This window comes from Clytia hemisphaerica, unplaced genomic scaffold (assembly GCF_902728285.1).
Source record: "Clytia hemisphaerica strain Z4C2 unplaced genomic scaffold, Clytia hemisphaerica genome assembly, whole genome shotgun sequence".
NCBI classification, from domain to species: domain Eukaryota; kingdom Metazoa; phylum Cnidaria; class Hydrozoa; order Leptothecata; family Clytiidae; genus Clytia; species Clytia hemisphaerica.
Genome location: NW_027103587.1, coordinates 1,603,381 through 1,622,863, shown reverse-complemented (window position 1 = coordinate 1,622,863; position 19,483 = coordinate 1,603,381). Strand labels below are relative to the sequence as shown.

The window sequence follows — 19,483 nt, the reverse complement described above, 5'->3', positions numbered from 1 at the left end:
GAATTCCCAATGGTATTCTTGTACCGTCCAATGAAAATTCCATTGAATATTCTTCGATTCCTTTCCCATTCTGAGAAACAGATGTTAATATAAAGTGTGTCCCAAAAAATAGCGGACCGATTTCTATATAAAGTAATATCCTGGTAATTTATGCGAAATTCTATGACTTACTTGTATAACTTAATATTTAAATCTCCAAAACCTATTCAATCATCTTGGGAATTGAATTTCTATTAATTGAACAAAAAATTTTAAACTTTTTTGGGACACACTATATATAGACATTTTAGTGAGTGGCGAGGTAGAAAGACAAACGGTAGGTAAAGTGAGCAGTATTTCGAAGTATTGGACACAAGAAAAACCTGCAAATCTTTTGATGAAAAAAATGTATTTTCTTATGTTGTTATAAGATGCCAATTAGAATACTTTAAATATATACACGAGACATTTGTTTGAAGTAATTCCAAAAAATTGCCCTTGTGCAGAGAGAAGGAGTATACTAACCTCAATAACAACTTGTATCTTGTGAATCCTATACTGATATTTGGAGGGATTCCAAGAGCATGTGTTCAAAGGTCCTTGTCTGTTAGTTTCTTTACAAAGAATTTCATCATCAATAAAGACTCGCACTTTCATTGAGTCTATGTCCTGACTTGCGAATAAAAGAAAACTAAAAGAGAAATAAAATCACCAACTAAAATATTTTCCTTAACCCTATCTAGCCTGGGCTTTTTTGAAGAATAATAGCCTGGGGAAAAACCGAGGATCTCATAAATTTTTTTTAAATGGAGGCACGAAACTTGGCAGGACTGTACATATCCTATTCATGCAAAATTTCACAAAAAGATTGCCACAGCATCCCTATAATTTGATGACTACAGCAGTTTTTATAAGTACTTTATGGAATAATAGCAAAAATATGACATTTTTTGAAATGGCTGTAGCCCTTAATGGACAGAAGATTTTTAAATTATTGAAAGCCAATAGAATTTTTTTTTCCGAAAATATTCAATCAGAGTTTCAATATTTAGTCCTAACGCTGGTACAGCGCGCTAAAACTTTTGAATTTTTTTTTTCGAAATAGCGCACCAATTATGAAAATATGAAGTCAAATTTTTTCCTAATGTCAACTACAGTCAATAGTTATATGTATCTTTAATTGTTGAAAAGATATTGAAATTTGTAATTCTCATGAAAATCAAGCCTTTTTGCCCGAAAAAATTTAGTCAGCTGTCAGGGGGGGGGGGTCATTTTGGCCCCCTCCCAGACAAAATAAGTCTAAATATTGTAGTCTTAAAATTGTTAAAGGACATCATTCAATATACCTCCTACAATTTGTTTATGCACAGCACACGGCGCCGCACCGGCATAAATTTTGAGAACTTATTTTGTTTTCACTTTGTCGACATAGAGACAACCCTTTTTTCAATGTATAGACTCGAGTCGGGCGAGCAGTAAAGATTTAATTACTTTAAACTTTTTTCTACTAATTAAAAAAGAAAGATTTGACCATATAAGTTATTACATGTGGTTATTTCTTACGCATGCGCACAATAGAAAGTCAGGTAGTTCGATTTTAGCCTGGAATCGTCGATTTATAATTGTGCGTATAGGCCCCGACAAAATTTTTTTCGACCAGTTGTGTTTTGAAGGCCCATTGCGCTGCGCCCTGGGCCAGTAAATGCGTCAGTACACGTTTTTTTTAAAGAAACACACTTTTAAGAAACATGAGGCTCAGAATGCCTAAAAACTAAGAAACATCTAAGAAACATGTCGAGGCTGAGAATGAGAAAATAGCATTTTTTAATTCGTTTTTTTTAAGAACTTTCCAATCAAGGTTCCAGAAATATACATACATAACAGTTAGAAACACTTGAGAAAGTCAGAAAATCTATATAGAAGATAGGAAAGTACCGTAGATTAGTCAATTAGACTATTGTATTATCGACATGCGTCCTTTAAGCTTGACAAAGTTTAGAAACATGTAAGAAACATTTAAGGCTCAAAAGGCCGATTTCTTAAGAAACATTGAGGCTGCTTGGTACAACTAGTTTCTTAAAAAAAACAAACGTGTACAACCTCCTCCTCATATCTCAGGAATAGGTTCTGCTACTAAGTGACATTTATTTCATAGAGTAGTCAGTATTTTATAGCGCGCCGAATTACTTTTTATTACCAACTTTTTTTCGACACCAACTTTTTTTTTCGAGACCAACTTTTTTTTTTCGACACCAACTTTTTTTTTTCGAGACCAACTTTTTTTTTCGATACCATTTTTTTTCCTTCCTACCAACTTTTATTTTCCGATACTAACTCTTGTCTCGATTACCTGCTAACGTTGATTACTCAAAGTGTAAAAAGGCCTTTACGTTTATATAGCTGTAAATACATGCACATGCGCATCCGATCACAAATTTCTGTAAAGCCTGAAGGGCTAGATGAAGCAAAAAACATCAGAAAAAATATTTCTGCTATTGTTTCCGAAAATCCGCAAAGCTTCTGATTGGTCAAGAGCTGAAATTCTATTATAATGTCACGTGACTTAGGATTTTCTATCTAACTTCGACACACTTTTCAGCAAAAACACACCATCTAGCCCTAGCCCTTCGGGGTTTCGGGCATTACTACATCATTGCCGATCATCCATTCTGCTCTTAAAAGGCGTGATTGGGCTTGATGACCATTGAGTTTCAAGCGCGAAGGGCTAGAGGCAAATCTTTAACCCTTCTCAGGCAAGATTATTATTATTACACATTATACTAATCAGTTAGAGTGGGCGAGACAATAACCAAAAAGGTTGACTTCGTAAAAAAGAAGTTTCGTATCCGGGTGTCGCAAAAAAGTTGGTATCGGAAAAAAAAGTTGGTGTCGGAAAAAAAGTTGGTATCAGAAAAAAAAAAAGTTGGTGTCGGAGAGAAAAGACGGTATGAAAAAACATGAAGTTGGTCGCAAAAAACATGAAGTTGGTCGCAAAAAACGAAAAGTTGGTATCAGAAAAAAAACAAAAATTGATGTCAAAAAACAAAAGATTGTGTCGAAAAAAAAAGTTGGTGACGAAAAAAAAAGGTTGGTGTCGAAAAAAAAGTTGGTAATAAAAAGTAATTCGGCGCGCCATAGTATTTTACCCAAACAACTCATTTTCGGCATAACCAATTGATCAATTACGCCCAAACTTTTGGAAAATTTGATTTCATTTATTTTCACCGTAGAGAAAGAATAAAGTGACTTTTGACATATTCGGTGACTTTCAAAGTTGCCCCTCTGAACCCTCAACATCTAGATCAGGAAACCCAAACCCTCTATCTACCATATTAGACAGCTTTGTAGCCGATCACGCCTTATGTCCGATTGACATTCAATATGGTTCAGGACCCAACTACACTTACCATCATGCAACCCTGCCGAACCGCAGTTACATCGATCACATACTTGTTTCCAACAACATCATCAACACTTGTGAGGACACTAAAGTACACGAACTACATTATTCTAACACAGGAGACCATCTTGCAATCTCAACTCAAATAAAACAAACTCAGCATTCAATCAGAAAAACAGAAATACCTTGTTCAAATGTAGACTTTATACCAAATTACATGTGGAAAAATACAGAATTTATTCAATTATACCAAAATCTTCTCATTAAATCCTTTGAAAACTGTCCAGATATCTCTACAATCGACAACAGAGTTAACTATCTACATGAAACAATGAAAAACTCAGCAGTAAACGCTTACACTCAACTGAAAGGAGAAAACTCATTTCATTTCTTTAAAGCCAAGCCATGGTGGAACTCTGAACTCTCAGAAAAACAAAAAGCTTTAAAACTGTTCTTCAATGTTTGGCGAGATCAAGGATTCCCAAAAGATGAAACCAACGTCTTTTACAACAGATATCGCCTTGCAAGGAAAATCTATCGAAATCTGATAAAAAAACACCAAAACCAAAGAAACGTCAAACACTTTGTCGATATCGAAAAGGTAAAACAGACAAAACCTAAGGACTTCTGGAAACAACTGCGGTTAACAAAAAGATCTGGGAACCAGAAACTATTCACCATAAACAACAAAACAAAAACTGACGAAATTGTTGAAGACTTCAAAGAACACTTCAGTTCTATTTTTAACACTCCAAAAGTTGACGGTATTGATAACCACCAATCGAACGAATTGTTAAACGATCTACTATCCAAATTGACTGTCGGAGAAAATGAATTTTACATAACGGAGGAGAACATTAAATCCTCAATAAAAGACCTAAACAATAATAAAGCATTTGACCCATTCGATTTAAAAGCCGAGCACTTCAAATTTATACCGCAAATCGTCCTGCGTTTCATTACCAAACTCATAAATGACTTGATGAACTGTGATGATCCACCCACATGCTTATCTTCGTCTATCCTCGTACCATTGGTCAAATCATACCAAAAACCACTCAGTGATGGAAACAACTACAGAGGTATAAGCCTAATACCTATCCTCACAAAAATTATCGAAAAAACCATCGTCTTGAAGTGTCCAAGTGTCAAACAACACCAAAATGTCCAATTCGGCTTTGCATCAGATGCTTCTACCCTTCATGCTGAACTACTCATTAAGGACACTATCCAAAAGTACAATCAAAACGGATCACCAGTCTACACCTGTTCTCTCGATGCCGAAAAAGCATTTGATTCCTGCAACTGGCTCAAACTATTTCAATCTCTGAAACAAAAAGGCACCCTACCGGACAGAGTACTCAAATTCCTCATCCGACTTTATTTCAAAGGTGAAGCAATAATCAGGTACAATAACACGTATTCAGACACCTTTCATTTATCACAAGGAGTACGTCAGGGCTCGATCCTAGCACCTTTTCTTTACAATTTATACACCGAGGACCTATTGCATAGAGTGCAAGAGCTAAACATTGGTACATTTCTTCCAGGAAACATTAATACTTCAATAATAGCATTCGCGGATGATATCATCTTGATGAGTCCAACTCTAACACAGCTTCAGCGTCTGCTAAATACCTGTCTCCAATACGGAAATGAATATGCTATCAAGTTTAACGAACTGAAAACACAATTTGTAATATCTGGAAATTGTCCCTTTCCAAATCCCTACCTCACAATGCATTCATCATCAATTCCAGTCAAATCTGAAATGAAACATCTGGGGTTCAAATGGGGAACAAAAGGAAATCTACTGACTCTAGACAAACATAAAGATTCCAGACTATCAGAACTGTGGGCAACTACAACCTCCTTGATATCCGGTGGAGCAAAATGGTATCATCCAAGCACTACAGCAACCGTATTCCGTTCAGTCATCGTACCAAAAGTTTTGTATGGCATAGAGATATTGGATTTTAATAAATATTTCGAGACATTATTGAACCAACAATGTAGAAATTCGTTGAAAGCACTGTGGGGGATCTCTAAACATTCCAGAAACGACTTAAACAAATATTTCAACTTGTCTGATGTGTCGTTCAACGTTAAAAAAAGGAAAATCAAATTTCTCCAACACCTCATGAAAAACAAAACAACGCGGAGATACCTTTTGGCCCTATTGTCAACAAAAAACAGATATTTCTCAACATTACAGTCGACATTCAACATCACGCTGGAAGAGAACATTGATATGATTTATGTACTCCTTGGTGGAAAAATCGAACTGAAAAATGAAACACTTCTTGATGAAAGTAAACGCTCGGAACTCTCAGAAATTCTCAGGAACTGGGACTCTAAGAGTCATATTGAATTAAAAAATTTATTAGAATCAAATATTCCTAGGTAAAAATATATAGATCTGGACCTCAGAAATTCCATATATAACATACCATCTTTTTGTGAGCGCTTTTTTTCTTTTTTTTTTTTTGCCTGGACTGAAACTAATCCAAAATCAGCTAGCTCTCAGTCTACTCTCATGCCTTTTAGCTCTAGTCAAATCATTATATCGGGGAGTACTCTTTAACAGAGGAAACCACAATTTTTGAAACCTCAATTCCTTAGTTTAGCCTAGCCTTGCTCTGTCCTTCATGGTGGTCGAAATTCAAAAACATACTTTTTATATATCATAATCCAGGATATGGATATAATGATAATGTTTAATATTTTATTTATACGACCCCAAAACCTTGAGGACCAAGCCCTACTAAATCTAGCTTCCAACCACTATTATGCACTATACATCACTCCACATTTTCCAGCTTTCTTATGGATCGCTTGTTTTTGATTTTGTGGTTTGTTTACAAATCCTCGTCTTCTGTCCGTCTAGGTCCGAACAAAATCTCAACTCCAAGTCCCTGGCTCTTTTCGTCGCCGCTCGGCTATTGTGGGGTCCGCACTTAGGCCTTTGGAGGCAAGACCGCTTTCGAACATCGGATAGGCCCCGCTGGCAAGATCGGTCTCTCCTCCATAGAGCATAGCGGATATCCCGTTCTTCTTAAATTTCAGTGCCCTATATCATTTCGGATATTACTGTTGCTTTTATTTTTAATCAAAAACGAAAGTGTAAATTTTGTTATATAGTCTAAAGTAGAGGATATTGTTTAGTTATATATACTGATATATACCAAATTGTTTGGTGGTTAAAGAGAATTTAAAAAAAAAAAAAAAAAAAAAAAAATGAGCATGTCTCGTTCCGTAGTTCCGGAGATGAAACCCGGCAAAGTTGGGTCTTTGAACATTGGTTGGACTCTACAAGTCTCTGGGACTGAAAGGGTTAACATAGCAAATAAGGGAATGTCAAAGAAAAATATAGTTTGAACGAAACCTTACCGAATATGAGTTGATGATTTAATTTGGTGCAAAGGTGTTTTCCCTTGAACCATATAACGAGCGTCTACGGGATTGGTGAATAAAACAATTGTTTCAATTGGATACGTGACGTCAACAAATGAAAACGAGTCGTGATCAAAAGCAGCAAGGCGAAACCTATGAAGGGAACGATGTTACGTATCGAACTGACGGGACCCAGGGTAAGGCCCTTATACGAAATCTTCATGGTTACAAGATTGATGTTTGGCCAAGGCCAAGATTTTATGAAACTTTTAATGGGCTTTTCCAGAAATAGTCGGTACCCGTATGTTAAGGAGGTGTGACGTCCAGGGTGGTCTGGAGAATAAAAATCCAGGAGGTATGGTTTTTCGAGTTAAAAATATCCAGGGTGGTCAGTAAAATGAGGTCGAAAATCCAGGGTGGTCCAAAAAATGTGGGAAGAAAATCCAAGGGAGTCCTGAAAAATTGAAAAAAAACCAAGAGGGTCAACCTTTCCAAAAAAGACCTCCTCAGCATATTGGGTACAATTTTTTTCTAGGAAAAGCCCAATCAGTAAAATAACGAGTCAAATTCCAAATAAACGGTAGAAAACATTGCATAGTGCGGAAAGGTACATTATTCGAGCATGCAAGGGAATTTAAAACATTTATAATACCAACAGCAAACGGCTACCGGTTGTCGGTTACTCCCATGAGAAATGATGCTACAGGTAATAAAGCGTCTTAGCTCTAGTTTAGACGGCCCACTTTTAGCCCTGTCTATTCTTGTTTGAATAGGCAAAAAGTGAGCACAAAGTTGGAGTTAAAATCTTTGCTTGAAAAGGGTTGAAAGAAGACATTGCATTGACGTCAAAAGAGGGCAATGCATTGACTTTCGATAGCCATGCAACTTTATGCTCACTTTTATCATAGAGGTATAAAGAAAGGCAGGAGATGAATTTGTCGGTAATTGGTCGTTAAAGTCTTTTGATTTCTTTTATGTAATAAATCAAAAGAAATTCTATTCAATTCTACTTTTTAGTAGAACTCAAGTTTGCTCTGAACATTCTTACTATCAGTATCGAAGATTTCTAGCCTACTAATATACGAGAATAAAATAAAATTTAGCTCCACGAAATAAGTTTGCGTTCAATTTTGTCATCCATTAAATTTTGTTTTGAAAAGATATTTTCTCCAGCCAGAAAATAAAAAGTTTTTTATAAGCACACACAATTTCAGACCCAACTTGTAGACAAAAAGTCGCTGGAGAATTTTGGAGGAAAGCATTAAGCAATAGAGTTCAACTTGAAGAAAATGTTGATCGAAAAATCTTGTCATTTGATGAAGGATTGCAAAGTTTACAGGCCCTTTTTTAGTCCAAATGTTTTTCTTACGCCGATGTCAGAAACAATGAATCTCGTCTCATCTTATTTCCGACACTTGAGTTAGCCAATAAGATTTCACCTATCAACAAAAGAGCTCATTAAAAATGCACGATATATGAGATTATGAGCATGCATACCTCGTAATTTTTTTAATCGTAGGGCGAGCATGGTTACAATAGCATACTTCTCCTGTTTCTTTATACCTCCATGCTTTTATTAACCGAATTAGAATAGGCAGGGCGAAAGGTTAGCCGTCTAAGCTAGAGCTTAATCCTTTGCATGAAAAGCAAGGCTTACTTTCTTGTATACTTCCAATCACTTAGTTCCAATTCCCTCAGTCCCTCATTATGTATGGCATGCATGTGAGGAAGCAAAGGGAATTTGTGCAAATGTCCACATAAATATGCGATTCCAGATCTAGAAGTAGACGACAGGAGGATAATACTTAACCCAGGCACGACAGAAGCTTTTCAAATCTGGTACGGCGAATGAGGAAATTTAAGCGATTTTACCGACGAAGAGGTAAATTTTTTTTTGTGAAAATCTGCCGTACCCGGTGCGTCGTGCATGCTTAACCCTACAGGGTGTGTCAGAAGACAAATCAACGATCAACTGCATTATATTCAACAATTTTTTATAAGCATAACAGAGACTTTGAATTCGGTGAAAAAAAATAAGCAAACAGTATATGATAATAAGTTTCTTGATTGTGGTCATGGGTTGTGCACTTGGGGGGGGGGGGGTTATTTTTATTTTTCCATTTTGAAATTTTCGTTTTCGTTTTGCAAAAAAAATATTAATCATTAATTAAACCTTTGTTGTGCGCAGATTTGTAATACTTGCGCAGGTTTGTAATACTTTCTGTGCAGATTTGTAATACCTGCGCAGATTTGTAATACTTTCTGTGCAGATTTGTAATACCTGCGCAGATTTGTAATAAACTTTGCTCAAATTTGTAATACTTGAGCTGCGCAGAAATGTAATACTTCTCTGCGCAGATTTGTAATTTGTAATTTAGTTTTTTACTTCGAGAGCATATGTTTCCCACGAAGAAAAGTTTCGAAAAAAAGACTTAGAAAATAATCAGAAAATAATCAGAAAACCACACAAAGGTTGTAGATCTTTTTTATGAACATTAACTTTATAAGAAACGAATCAATATATTTTAATCTAATAAAAATTGGCTTTTGGCAGTTGGTTCTTTCAATACAAACATGGAATTGGGAATAATTTTAATATTTTCATTTTTCTTATAAGCATCAACTTTATAAGAAACGAAACAATATCTTTTAATCTAATGGAAATTGGCTTTCGGCGCTTGGTTCTTTCAATAGAAATATGGGATTTTGCTTATTTTAAGTATTTTCAATTTTCTTATAAGTATCAACTTTATAAGAAACTAATCAATATCTTTTGATCTAAAGGAAATTAGTTTCTTATAAAAGCAGTGCTTATAAAAAATAAATATGTTCATGTTATTCTTCGTACCTTGTTTGCTTCGAAATAAACAATTACCGACAAGAAATAATTTTTATTTTACGAGTTATTGATTAGTTTCTTATAAAAGCAGTTCTTATAAAAAATGTATTTTTAAATGCATTTTGTTCGCAGAATAGAACTTGGTTACCAATGAAAATATCAATTCCAAATTACAAATCTGCGCAGAGAAGTATTACATTTCTGCGCAGCTCAAGTATTACACATTTGCGCAAAGTTTATTACAAATCTGCGCAGGTATTACAAATCTGCGCAGAAAGTATTACAAATCTGCGCACAACAACCTTCCTCAGGCCAAGGAAGTTATGAGCGAATTTTTTTCGACTTTTATCGGAAAAAAATCATATCACAAACATAATTTAAGCTTGATTTCAAAATATAGCTGAGCCTGCTTTCCAAAGAAATTTACTTATGAAAAAACATATGTAATGACTTATTTTAAAAACTTTTAAAGCATAGGCCTACAAAGACTTAAAAATTTCAAACTTAACCAATTTTCAATCTTTTTGAGTTTAGACAGCCCACTTTAAAAGGAGAAACTGAAGAAAAAAATATGAACTTCTCCTCACAATAGGGTGTCCAATCAAAAATCCATACAGGGAAGGAGGGTTGACGTAAAATAGCAAAATTTGCAGAGAAACCCCTTTGAAAAATTATTTTTAAAACTAAGATCAGTCTTTTACCGCCTGGATATTTTAGATAACTTTTAATGTCCTGGAAAAATGAAAATACCCTTCTTTAGAACGAACCCGTGGAAATTTTTGTCGAATAGGGTTGCTTGACAAGAAGATTTTGCCCACCCAATTCCCACAGATCCGGTAGGATTTTTTTTGCGCCAGTAGGGGTAAAATTAACGGACCAAAACTCGATGGAGATTGATATTCACATTTTTTTTTTGTGGGGGAAGGGTCCCCAATCCATTGTTTTAGAGCAATAAAATTCAGCGGGGATTGAAATATTGTACAGTGAGGATTTGCTCATCTGATTATTTCTACTGGGGACAATATTTTAGCCAATTCTTCCAGTGGGAAGGGGTCCCAGTGGGTCAGTGAGTGGACAGAGGGGGTGTATCAGAGACCATACTTAAAGTATAAGGGTATTAGGGTGCGAGGGTATTAGGGTGTAAGGGTAGAATGAGAAATTCTTACTTACGACAGTAAAATGCGTAATTCATGTGCTTTTGTTGTAATTGACAAAGGGTAATGACCATACCACACTGTTCCATTGTATTTGAATGATTGTGAAGAATAATGCTCAATAGCCTTCATGTTTTCCTGGAATTTACAAAGCACAAAATAAATGGGTTCCTTGCATATTCAAAATAAGGTTTGGGAAAGAATCGGTGAGATTCAAACCACTTTTACGGTTATTTAAGGTTTATGATTCTGGACATTATTAGGCTTTCGTGTACCCTTGACAGGACTTTGATACATAATAAGTTGGTACCCAGAATAGGCACCACTGGAATATTTTTTGACATCATATGACTACAACACCAGCTGATTGGCTGATTGGCTGCAAGTGAGGTATTTGTTGAGAACAACGAGAAAAGTTACTCTCAGGTGCCGACTAATATAGGTGAACCACTCCATTTGCTAATTGTTTCTTCAATGTTTTCCCGAGCCTGGGACTTTATTAGAACCCACATTTTATCAATTTTTGAAAATATTTTCAGCTGTCGAAAGAATCCCTGGCTCTAAAACACCTGACTATATACCTTACTTTGAAGCATCATTCTCAACACCCAGCAAATTGGACCCCTAAGTTTATTAAAATAATATGAAAGCTTTTCTAACTCCCCAGTTTAATTGAGCCCCTGAAAGTACATCATTCAACTAGAATTCAAAAATATCAGTGTCGTCAGTGTTGCTATCATAAATCTAAATTTATACCTCAGTAGGTAAAGCAAAGAAATTGAATGGTCTTCCAGGTCCTGGGTTTGGTGCTATGTCGATCCCTGTGAAAGCGTATTTTCCATATTTCGTTTGGTGAATATAATGATGAAGACCTGATGAAAATTTTTGTTGACTTGCTGCGTATTCTTCGTATAAATTCCAATGTTTGTTTAGCGAGGGGACATTGAACGAATCTGGTGAGAGAAAGAACAGGTTCAAATATATGTCAGTGGATATACTCTTAGGTTCCAAATAAACGCCCCCCCCCCCGCTTGTTAATTTTTCGAAATTTTTTAAACCAACCCGGACCCCCCCCCCTCCCCCGTTTACTAATTTTTAAGAATATTTTCAGCTGTCAAAAAGAAGGCACCTTATTTTGCTCTGAATAGCCTGATTTTAGCCTATATTTACCTTATTTTTGGGTTTTCAGAAGTACAATTTCCAAACCCCAATTTGCAATTAGCCCCCCCCCCCGTTTATTAAAATCTCAAAAATTTTCTAACCTCCCCCCTTTTTTTGGAACGTAAGAGTATAAACATTCTTCAATCAGCCTATTTCTAAGGGTTCGTGCATCTGTTACGGGCCTGGCTTAAAGCACACCATGTAGCGCTTCGGTCTTTACAGAAATCAGTGTGTATACTCACCGTGGTTACCACGGACATCCAGCCATTTTGCTTTCGGTATATTCTTAGTGCAATGTTTTACTAATTGGTTGTATGTTCTCCATTCTTTTATGTATTGTTCTGATCCTTGCATCGTTTGATCTTTTGCATCTGTTAAATCACCTGGTGAAAGACATAAAAAAACTTTAAGCCAGGTTAACCATAAATCGAGTTCTGAATCGCTATTAAAAAAATACTAAGCTTGTAACAACATTGCAGTATAAACAAAATAGCTAGTTTGAATCGCAGACCACTACAAAACCACAGGTAGTAGTCTATAAGGAGCACAAATCCATTAGTGGATGCCAGCAGCCTACAAATTTATGTTACTAGTTGCTTGTTCTACAATGGAATGTATTCTTTCTAAATTAACGTAATGCAGACGATCATCTAGCATGTTTGAATGGAAGCGAAATGATAAACATTTTTTAAGTAATATTGGGCTATTCTATTTTATGCCTATACATGGGAGGGGGTGGTTGGACGTACATACGTACATTACCAGAAGGTAATCCGAGAAGAATTTCCAGGCGAAAAAAAGTGCTGACTCAGCAAAAATAAGCGTTTTAAAGGATTTTAAAATCGTTATATCTCGCCAACGGTTGGTTTAAACATACTAAACCCTTTTTTTTTTTGAAAGCCCATGATCAGGGCTACATGATTAGCAAATAGACGTTCCAATTTATATCCATCCCAGTAAAAATACTGACGTGATCAAAATTGTTATTTTTTGGACTTTAGAGGTTATATCTCAGTACCACGTGGTCCAAATTTCAAAAGTGACCCAATTTTCTTTATTTACTCATCGAGAGGAATCTCCCTGTCTAGTTATTTTTGACATTTGAAATCCTTCAAAAATCAGTTATCAAGGGTCCCCCTTGATTAATTGTAGAAAAAGTACCATGTCCGCCATTATGGATTTGAGGGTGTTCCCATCTTCCCGGGGGTGGGGCTTTCTTTTTGGTGATTCATGACATGTTCCTGAACCTCAATGCAAAATTTCATCTCTACACCATTTTTGTCTGGGTAGTTATGCAATTCTACCTGAATATAGCCCCTTCAGGGCTTCAAACTCAATAATTTCATTATCTCTCAAAATGGTTCCCTTACCAGTTATAATGACAAGTTCAGGTCCAATCCTCTTCAATAGGTTTGAACAAAACATTCTGAACTGTGAAAGCTGATAATTGTAATTGCGGTATTGACTTAAATGGATATCAGATACCTGAATCGAAAAAATATAAAATATCTACAATTACACCAAAACTTTAAAACTTTACAAGGGGACTTGCACCGCAATGGACTAATTCGAATCCCCAGCACTTCCAGACAGGGTGTTAGGGAAGCATGGTGAGACTCTACCTTCACTGATATATCACTCTCTCTCTCTCTCTCAAACCGGCTGATGATCGAAGTAACGATTGACGTCATATGAGCTTAGTAAAGCTCAATTTGCAGATGTAAAACGATAACGTCAGTATACATTTTATCAGTGGATTTCAGAAGTTTAAACGAGTCCCATTCTCTTTCTTTTCTCATGGGAGAGATTAGAATTTAAAGTGTACGAGATAGGTAATACCTATTATTGGATTTAGAAGACCGAGTTTTTAGTGGATATTTAATTCTGCAGGTGCAGGATATCATTGCCACAAAAGCCGCTGTTTATTATAAGCAGAAAATACCTGCGTTAGGGCCTATTATATTAATTCATTGGAAAATACATGAAATAATTTGGGATTGAATTCAAGGTTTAACTTATAGTGACCTGAACAAACCAAAACAATTTATCTTTAGTATCACCAACAGCTTTCTGATGTCTTTGATTACCAGAATCAACTGGTTCACCAGAAAGATGTGTATTACCAAGAAGGTTTCTATCCAGAATACGAATCATTGTTAAATTATTGGTGAAGATCTCAATGAATGCCGCAACAAGCCAGGAAATGCCAAGAATTCCAATGATAGAGAATGTTGGTAGAATAACATAGCAAAAACATTGTTTCCTCATTTGTGTCAAGCCAAGCTATAAATGGTTTCTTCTATATATTTTTTTGTTTTATATTTCTTTATTTCTAAATGAAATTTTTAACAAGATTACGAGAATGACATCCAATATTGAAAATAATATTACTTTAATGTTATTTTTCAGGCAGTTTCGGTCAGTAATTCAAACCTTACAAAATTAATCATTCAAAATTTTTATACTATAGTAAGTTTCAAAACACAATCAAAGCACAACATACAACATAATTTTACAACTTTTTTTGCAGTTTCGGTCAGTAATTCAAACCTTCTGAAATTAATCATTCAAAATTTTTATATGATAGAAAGTTTAAAAACACAATCAAAGCACAACATACAACATAATTTTGTAACTGAAAGATGCTCTAAATTCTGATATATTTTCTAAATGATACTCTTTGGGAATAAATTATTACAATTAAAAATTCAAAAATTCAAATACTTTTCATTCAACAACTTGAGAAATTCTAGACTTTGTTTATGTGCGTTCAAGTTAAAAAGAAAAAGGGCGCATTTTTCTTCAACCGGTTTTACAAAAGGACTGTAAAGATGGAATAGATTTCTAAGAAGAATTTGCAAAAATATTATCGAAAAAATGTTTATACTACAGTTGAAATGCAAAATCCCAAACAAATAAATTTCATTAAAATGTCATAATATATACTTGCAATAATACATTTTAGCGTGCTTAGTCCAGTTATAATGACTTTATAAATTTTTATGTAACTTTTTATGGATATATCTACACTAGAGATACACAAAAAAGTGCACTTTAGATGATGTGTTAATGGTAAAATGACTATGACTAAAGACTATATGACTGAAATTAAAATCTCATTTAAATAATACATCAAATGCCTAAGAACTAAAATTAAAAATTAATTTTCATTTTAAATAAAAATCTTTCTAAAATAAAGCAAAAAACAAAAACACCATACACTTATTATCACGAGATGGAATGTATCGTACCCGTGGAAGTATTTTCTCAGCAAAGCACATGCGTGGTATTAAAACCGAACAAATTCACTTTTACAATCAAAAACAAAAACAAAACAGAACTAGCATTAGTCAACTAAGACGACGATTTAGTCTCTGTTAAAAATGTTGTAAAAACCTATAGTAAAATATATTCATTCTATGCAACAACATGTTGATTTTGCTAAATGTCTTTTTGAGAAACTGTCACAGGTGCCAGAATATAATGGAGCCTAAATTTCAATTACTAGTCCTTCCATTTGGTAATATGGTTGTCCTACGGTTTCAATTTGTTTTCTTCTCCTCATTTACTCCCAAATACTTTAGAGCTGAAGGTGGAAGCTTTTGTTTCGCCCTGAAGGAAATAAAATTAAGAGAGTAATGCATAAAGGATTTTAGATTAACGACCAGTATTAGTATAAAAGTATTGAGTGAAATCCTCAATGCACCTATGGATTTGTTTTTCTACTGAGGACCTTGATACATCTTGAAAAGCTTCGTTTTCATAAATTTATAATCAGTGACCCAATGAACATAAAGATCAGAAAGGACATGCCATGTATGTACTGAAATCAACTTAAAAATCTTACGTTTCAAGCACTGCTCCAATAGCAACTGTAACACTTTTGATAGCCTCATCAATTTGAACCTGGGGGAAAAAATTTGTTTTAAATTTTAAGAATAATATATAACACTTTAGCCTTTTAAAAACTTTTGGCAATATTGTCGATTATGGTAACTAACAAGAATGAAGAGCAATTTTAACATTAGAAAATCAACCAAAACGAAACAAAAAACAAAGAAAACTTACATATTTTTCTTCATACAATTTTGGAACAGTAAAGGCAAGAAGAACACCTAAAAAATAGAAGGTTGTTAGTTTAATAATGGTTGAGTTTTCGTAATATTGTGACCTTATAATTCCCAATGATGGCGTTCTAAATTCATTGTTCCAATATCCCTGATCAAAATTTTCACAAAATTGACTTTACAAACTTGATTGAAAAAAAGAGTATAAAAAGTACGGTCAAGAGCATCATTTCTTCAACATTCTGCAGTATTTGTACATTTGTTGTGGGAGCTGTTCGAATTCACTTACACAGCGTGAGCATTGTTAATGGACTGATCCATGAAGCAACATAAGACAACAACCACAATAAAACTCCAAACTATGAGGAAAAAGGTTGATTAATTAATACCAAACCTTTAAACGCATCGTTTTAATTATACACTGTGATAAAAAGGCATGGTTTCAGACCCTCCAGATTTCTAAAGGAGCCACTAATCGTTAGAGAGATGGGAGCTGAAAATTAGCAATTTGATAAGGTTACCAATTAGTTAAGGGTACCCAGTTTATCTGATAGAAACTCTGGGGGCTAATTCCCAGTATTTTCACATTGAAACGCAGACAATTCGGCATTCCAGATTTCCATTTTCAACTTTGGTAGAATCTATATATTGTTATTTTGATCCATGGCTGCCATTCATATTTAGAGCATAGTAACAGATCTTGACACAATACATATGCATATGTTCAATTTTCACCCGGTACCAGATTTTTTAGGTGAATGGGGTACCTAACTCAAGGCAAAGGAGAACTAAATCATCAGGGGTACCATGTTTCGTTGCGTGTACCTGAAAAGTGGGCTGAAACCATGAAAGGATCATAGATTTGAATCTGGCTAAAACGAAAAGTGGTTCAAGCTGGTTCAAGAGCTACTTCTTGACTAAGAATTTGACTAGAAAAGGAAAACTGTATAATAATATATCTAGATTACTTTTTACCTTCATTGACTTGAATACATCTTTCACGAGGAACAAATCTTGCGAACATTTGACAGTGCAGTTGATTTCTCTTGCCAAGCATTTAGAGAAAGAATCAACCTAAGAGCAAGTAATAGTGTTATTTATGAGTATTATTAACGATTATTACTGTTTATAAAAAGCAAATTTATGGCCTAAGAGTTGAAAGTAACTTAAATAATGTTGTAAAAAAATTAACAACCATGAAATAAAATATGCCATACTCTCTCATCAGAAACTTTGATGTCTTTTTCCAGCAATTTTCTATAAAAAAATGAGAAAAGAAACGATGTATAAAGTTAGGGAAAAGCCACCAGACATCAAACATTGTCCCAATTTGGTTTTGTGTGACTAAAATATTCAAATTTATGAACAACCCATAGCAATTTTTTCTGAAATTGCTTTTTGGTTCATCATGATCTCGTGACGTTAATGTTTACATTTTAAAAGTCTATCATTAAGTCAATCTACATTTGATTGAAGAAAGGCATAATTTTTCAAGCCAGTTTGGTTTTCCAGGATTATGGATCTTCTTCATTTATATGAAGAGGAGACCAAGCCAAGACAAAAATAAAACTTACTGAAATGGATGTTCTGGTGAAGTTTTCTGAACAGCATTGACAATGGTCATTCCAATACGATATAAAAAGGCAACAGCTAACAGTGCAAGACAGAAATTTGTCACAACAGTGAGGAATGGGTACCAATAGAGTGACATGAGCAAAAACATGATTCCGCCAAACATCCCAGCAGTTTTGGGAATTTTGTTCCAGTAGATTGCATCCAAGACTATATTGTATATGAAACAAATAAGTGAATGTTTAAAAATTTTTAAAAGAGCAACAAAAGTTTTTATAAAGTGCACCGAAATATATTCTAGGGTTCAGACCTTTTGTTTACACATTTAGTCTGAAATGGCTTAAAATAGAATTCCTTCCAAATTCAAGACATTTAATTTAAAAATGAATAAATTGATAAATGAAATTTCCATTTAACAAGTAACTTGAGTTAAAGATAAATATGTTGGAGGAAGCCATTTGTTGAGACTTGAAGACGTAAATATAGGGGAATTGTGTTGTATTTCATACCATGTTGAGGAAGATCAGCTTTGACAAGATAAATTCCAAGTCGGCTTTTGAATTGACAATTTTCTAAAATAAAACAAAATCAAAACTTTAGTTGTAAATCGAAGATCTTAAATTTTGTGTGAGGCAATTTAGGAACTTAGCCCTTTTTCAGAAAATTTCTTTCATGTTCCGGAAAGTTTTGACAAAAAATCTGAATTAAATTTGATCAACGAGAGCTAAATCTGGTCTTTTCTCATTAGTTTACTTTTTGACTACCTAGACTTAAAGATCCATTCAAGGAGCTATAATTAACCCTTATCTATATACATGAAATAGATAAAACTTATTAAATCAGAATGATGCATTTTTTTAATAATCAAAACTATAAGATCTCTCATACAAATTACTTACTCTTAGACATAATTCACTCAAATCACATTTAAAAATTCAGCAGAATTATCTCTAGCTCTTTATAAAAGCTACTAAACTTAGGAGTTTTTGATAAAAGTTTGCAAAAACATATAGAAATAAAAGCAGAACATTTTTCATTTGAATCCCATTTTATCAATAGTAGGAAAAACATAATATAACTTAAAAGAAGAAATTTAAAGCACTAGTAAGCAGGTGGTTCATTCAAAGAATTTATAATGAAAATTCATTCTAAGAAAAGAGAAGAAAACAACAAAAAAGAGAAGAAAAAACTGTTTGCTAAAAAAGGGGTGTGTAATTATTTCCTGAAAATTATCTCATTTGCTCCATTGCAATATGAAAAGTAAGAAAAAATTCTTTACCAAAGTCAATACAATTCTATGATTTGTCTGAAATTATATCAGGAAACCACAGCAGATAAGCACAGGTTACTGTTAATAAGCATAATTTGACAGTTGTTATTGTAAATTAACAACTTCTTCTTTGGGCTGTTACTGGCTGTTACAAAGTTACTGTAACGTAAGTCCTCTTCAAATTCCCTAAAAGGTTTTAGTGTTCTGTTTAAAAAAAATTGTATCTATAATCAAATACCGTCCTTTTCAACAATCAAGCACTAATAAATGATATTTTGATAGTTTTAACATCTTATAACCTGTAAGATGGGAAAAAATCTATCCAAAAATTTTATTTTTTCACACATTCATGGATATTCATGTCTATTACTTCTTTTTAAAGTACAGTGCTATTTAGTGGGAAGAAAGGAATAATTTCAAATTTTGTTTATCCGCAAAAATATTACATTATGGTCTCGATAACTTCATACTTTCTGAACCTATCCTTAAAATCAAGCAAGAACAATAAATAAAATATTCATTTGGCTCTGTAAAAAAACTTGCAAAACAAAATTTTTTTTTAAATTTACAAAACTGATTCTTTACCCCAAAAAGAAACTTTTCTATTTTGTAAATCTTTCTTCCACTTACCCTAAGTGAAATAAAGAG

The 19,483-nt window shown here is 34.1% G+C and overlaps 2 protein-coding genes across 2 annotated transcripts; both read right to left on the bottom strand.

Annotated features, from left to right (window-relative positions):
* Positions 1–206: 206 nt before the first annotated feature.
* On the bottom strand, positions 207–14,254 carry LOC136801479 (transmembrane protein 62-like). The gene is made up of 9 exons (XM_067058125.1): positions 13,952–14,254; positions 13,297–13,411; positions 12,169–12,309; positions 11,522–11,718; positions 10,782–10,903; positions 8,430–8,549; positions 6,770–6,925; positions 505–670; positions 207–230 (listed from the first exon to the last, which is right to left on the bottom strand). Exons 1-9 carry the CDS (start codon positions 14,192–14,194, stop codon positions 207–209), a joined length of 1,284 nt encoding a protein of 427 aa, XP_066914226.1. The 5' UTR covers positions 14,195–14,254.
* A 299-nt stretch (positions 14,255–14,553) lies between these two features.
* Positions 14,554–18,554, bottom strand: LOC136801459 (reticulon-3-like). Its single transcript, XM_067058105.1, has 9 exons — positions 18,465–18,554; positions 18,075–18,137; positions 17,568–17,775; positions 17,211–17,250; positions 16,969–17,067; positions 16,283–16,352; positions 15,995–16,041; positions 15,774–15,832; positions 14,554–15,538 (listed from the first exon to the last, which is right to left on the bottom strand). Exons 1-9 carry the CDS (start codon positions 18,472–18,474, stop codon positions 15,469–15,471), a joined length of 666 nt encoding a protein of 221 aa, XP_066914206.1. The 5' UTR covers positions 18,475–18,554; the 3' UTR covers positions 14,554–15,468.
* Between the last annotated feature and the right edge of the window lie 929 nt (positions 18,555–19,483).

Excerpts from the sequence above, each read along its gene's own strand:
- LOC136801459 (XM_067058105.1), bottom strand. Across the intron at positions 17,776-18,074 it reads AGCTGATCTTCCTCAACATG|TCTTGGATGCAATCTACTGG; the intron begins GTATGAAATACA and ends TATACAATATAG. Across the intron at positions 16,042-16,282 it reads ATTAACAATGCTCACGCTGT|GTGTTCTTCTTGCCTTTACT; the intron begins GTAAGTGAATTC and ends TCTATTTTTTAG.
- LOC136801479 (XM_067058125.1), bottom strand. The coding sequence starts at position 14,194 with ATGAGGAAACAATGTTTTTGCTATGTTATTCTACCAACATTCTCTATC. Across the intron at positions 12,310-13,296 it reads TGAACTTGTCATTATAACTG|GTGATTTAACAGATGCAAAA; the intron begins GTAAGGGAACCA and ends GTCTTTCACCAG. Across the intron at positions 8,550-10,781 it reads GAATTACGCATTTTACTGTC|ATCTGGAATCGCATATTTAT; the intron begins GTAAGTAAGAAT and ends GTCTACTTCTAG.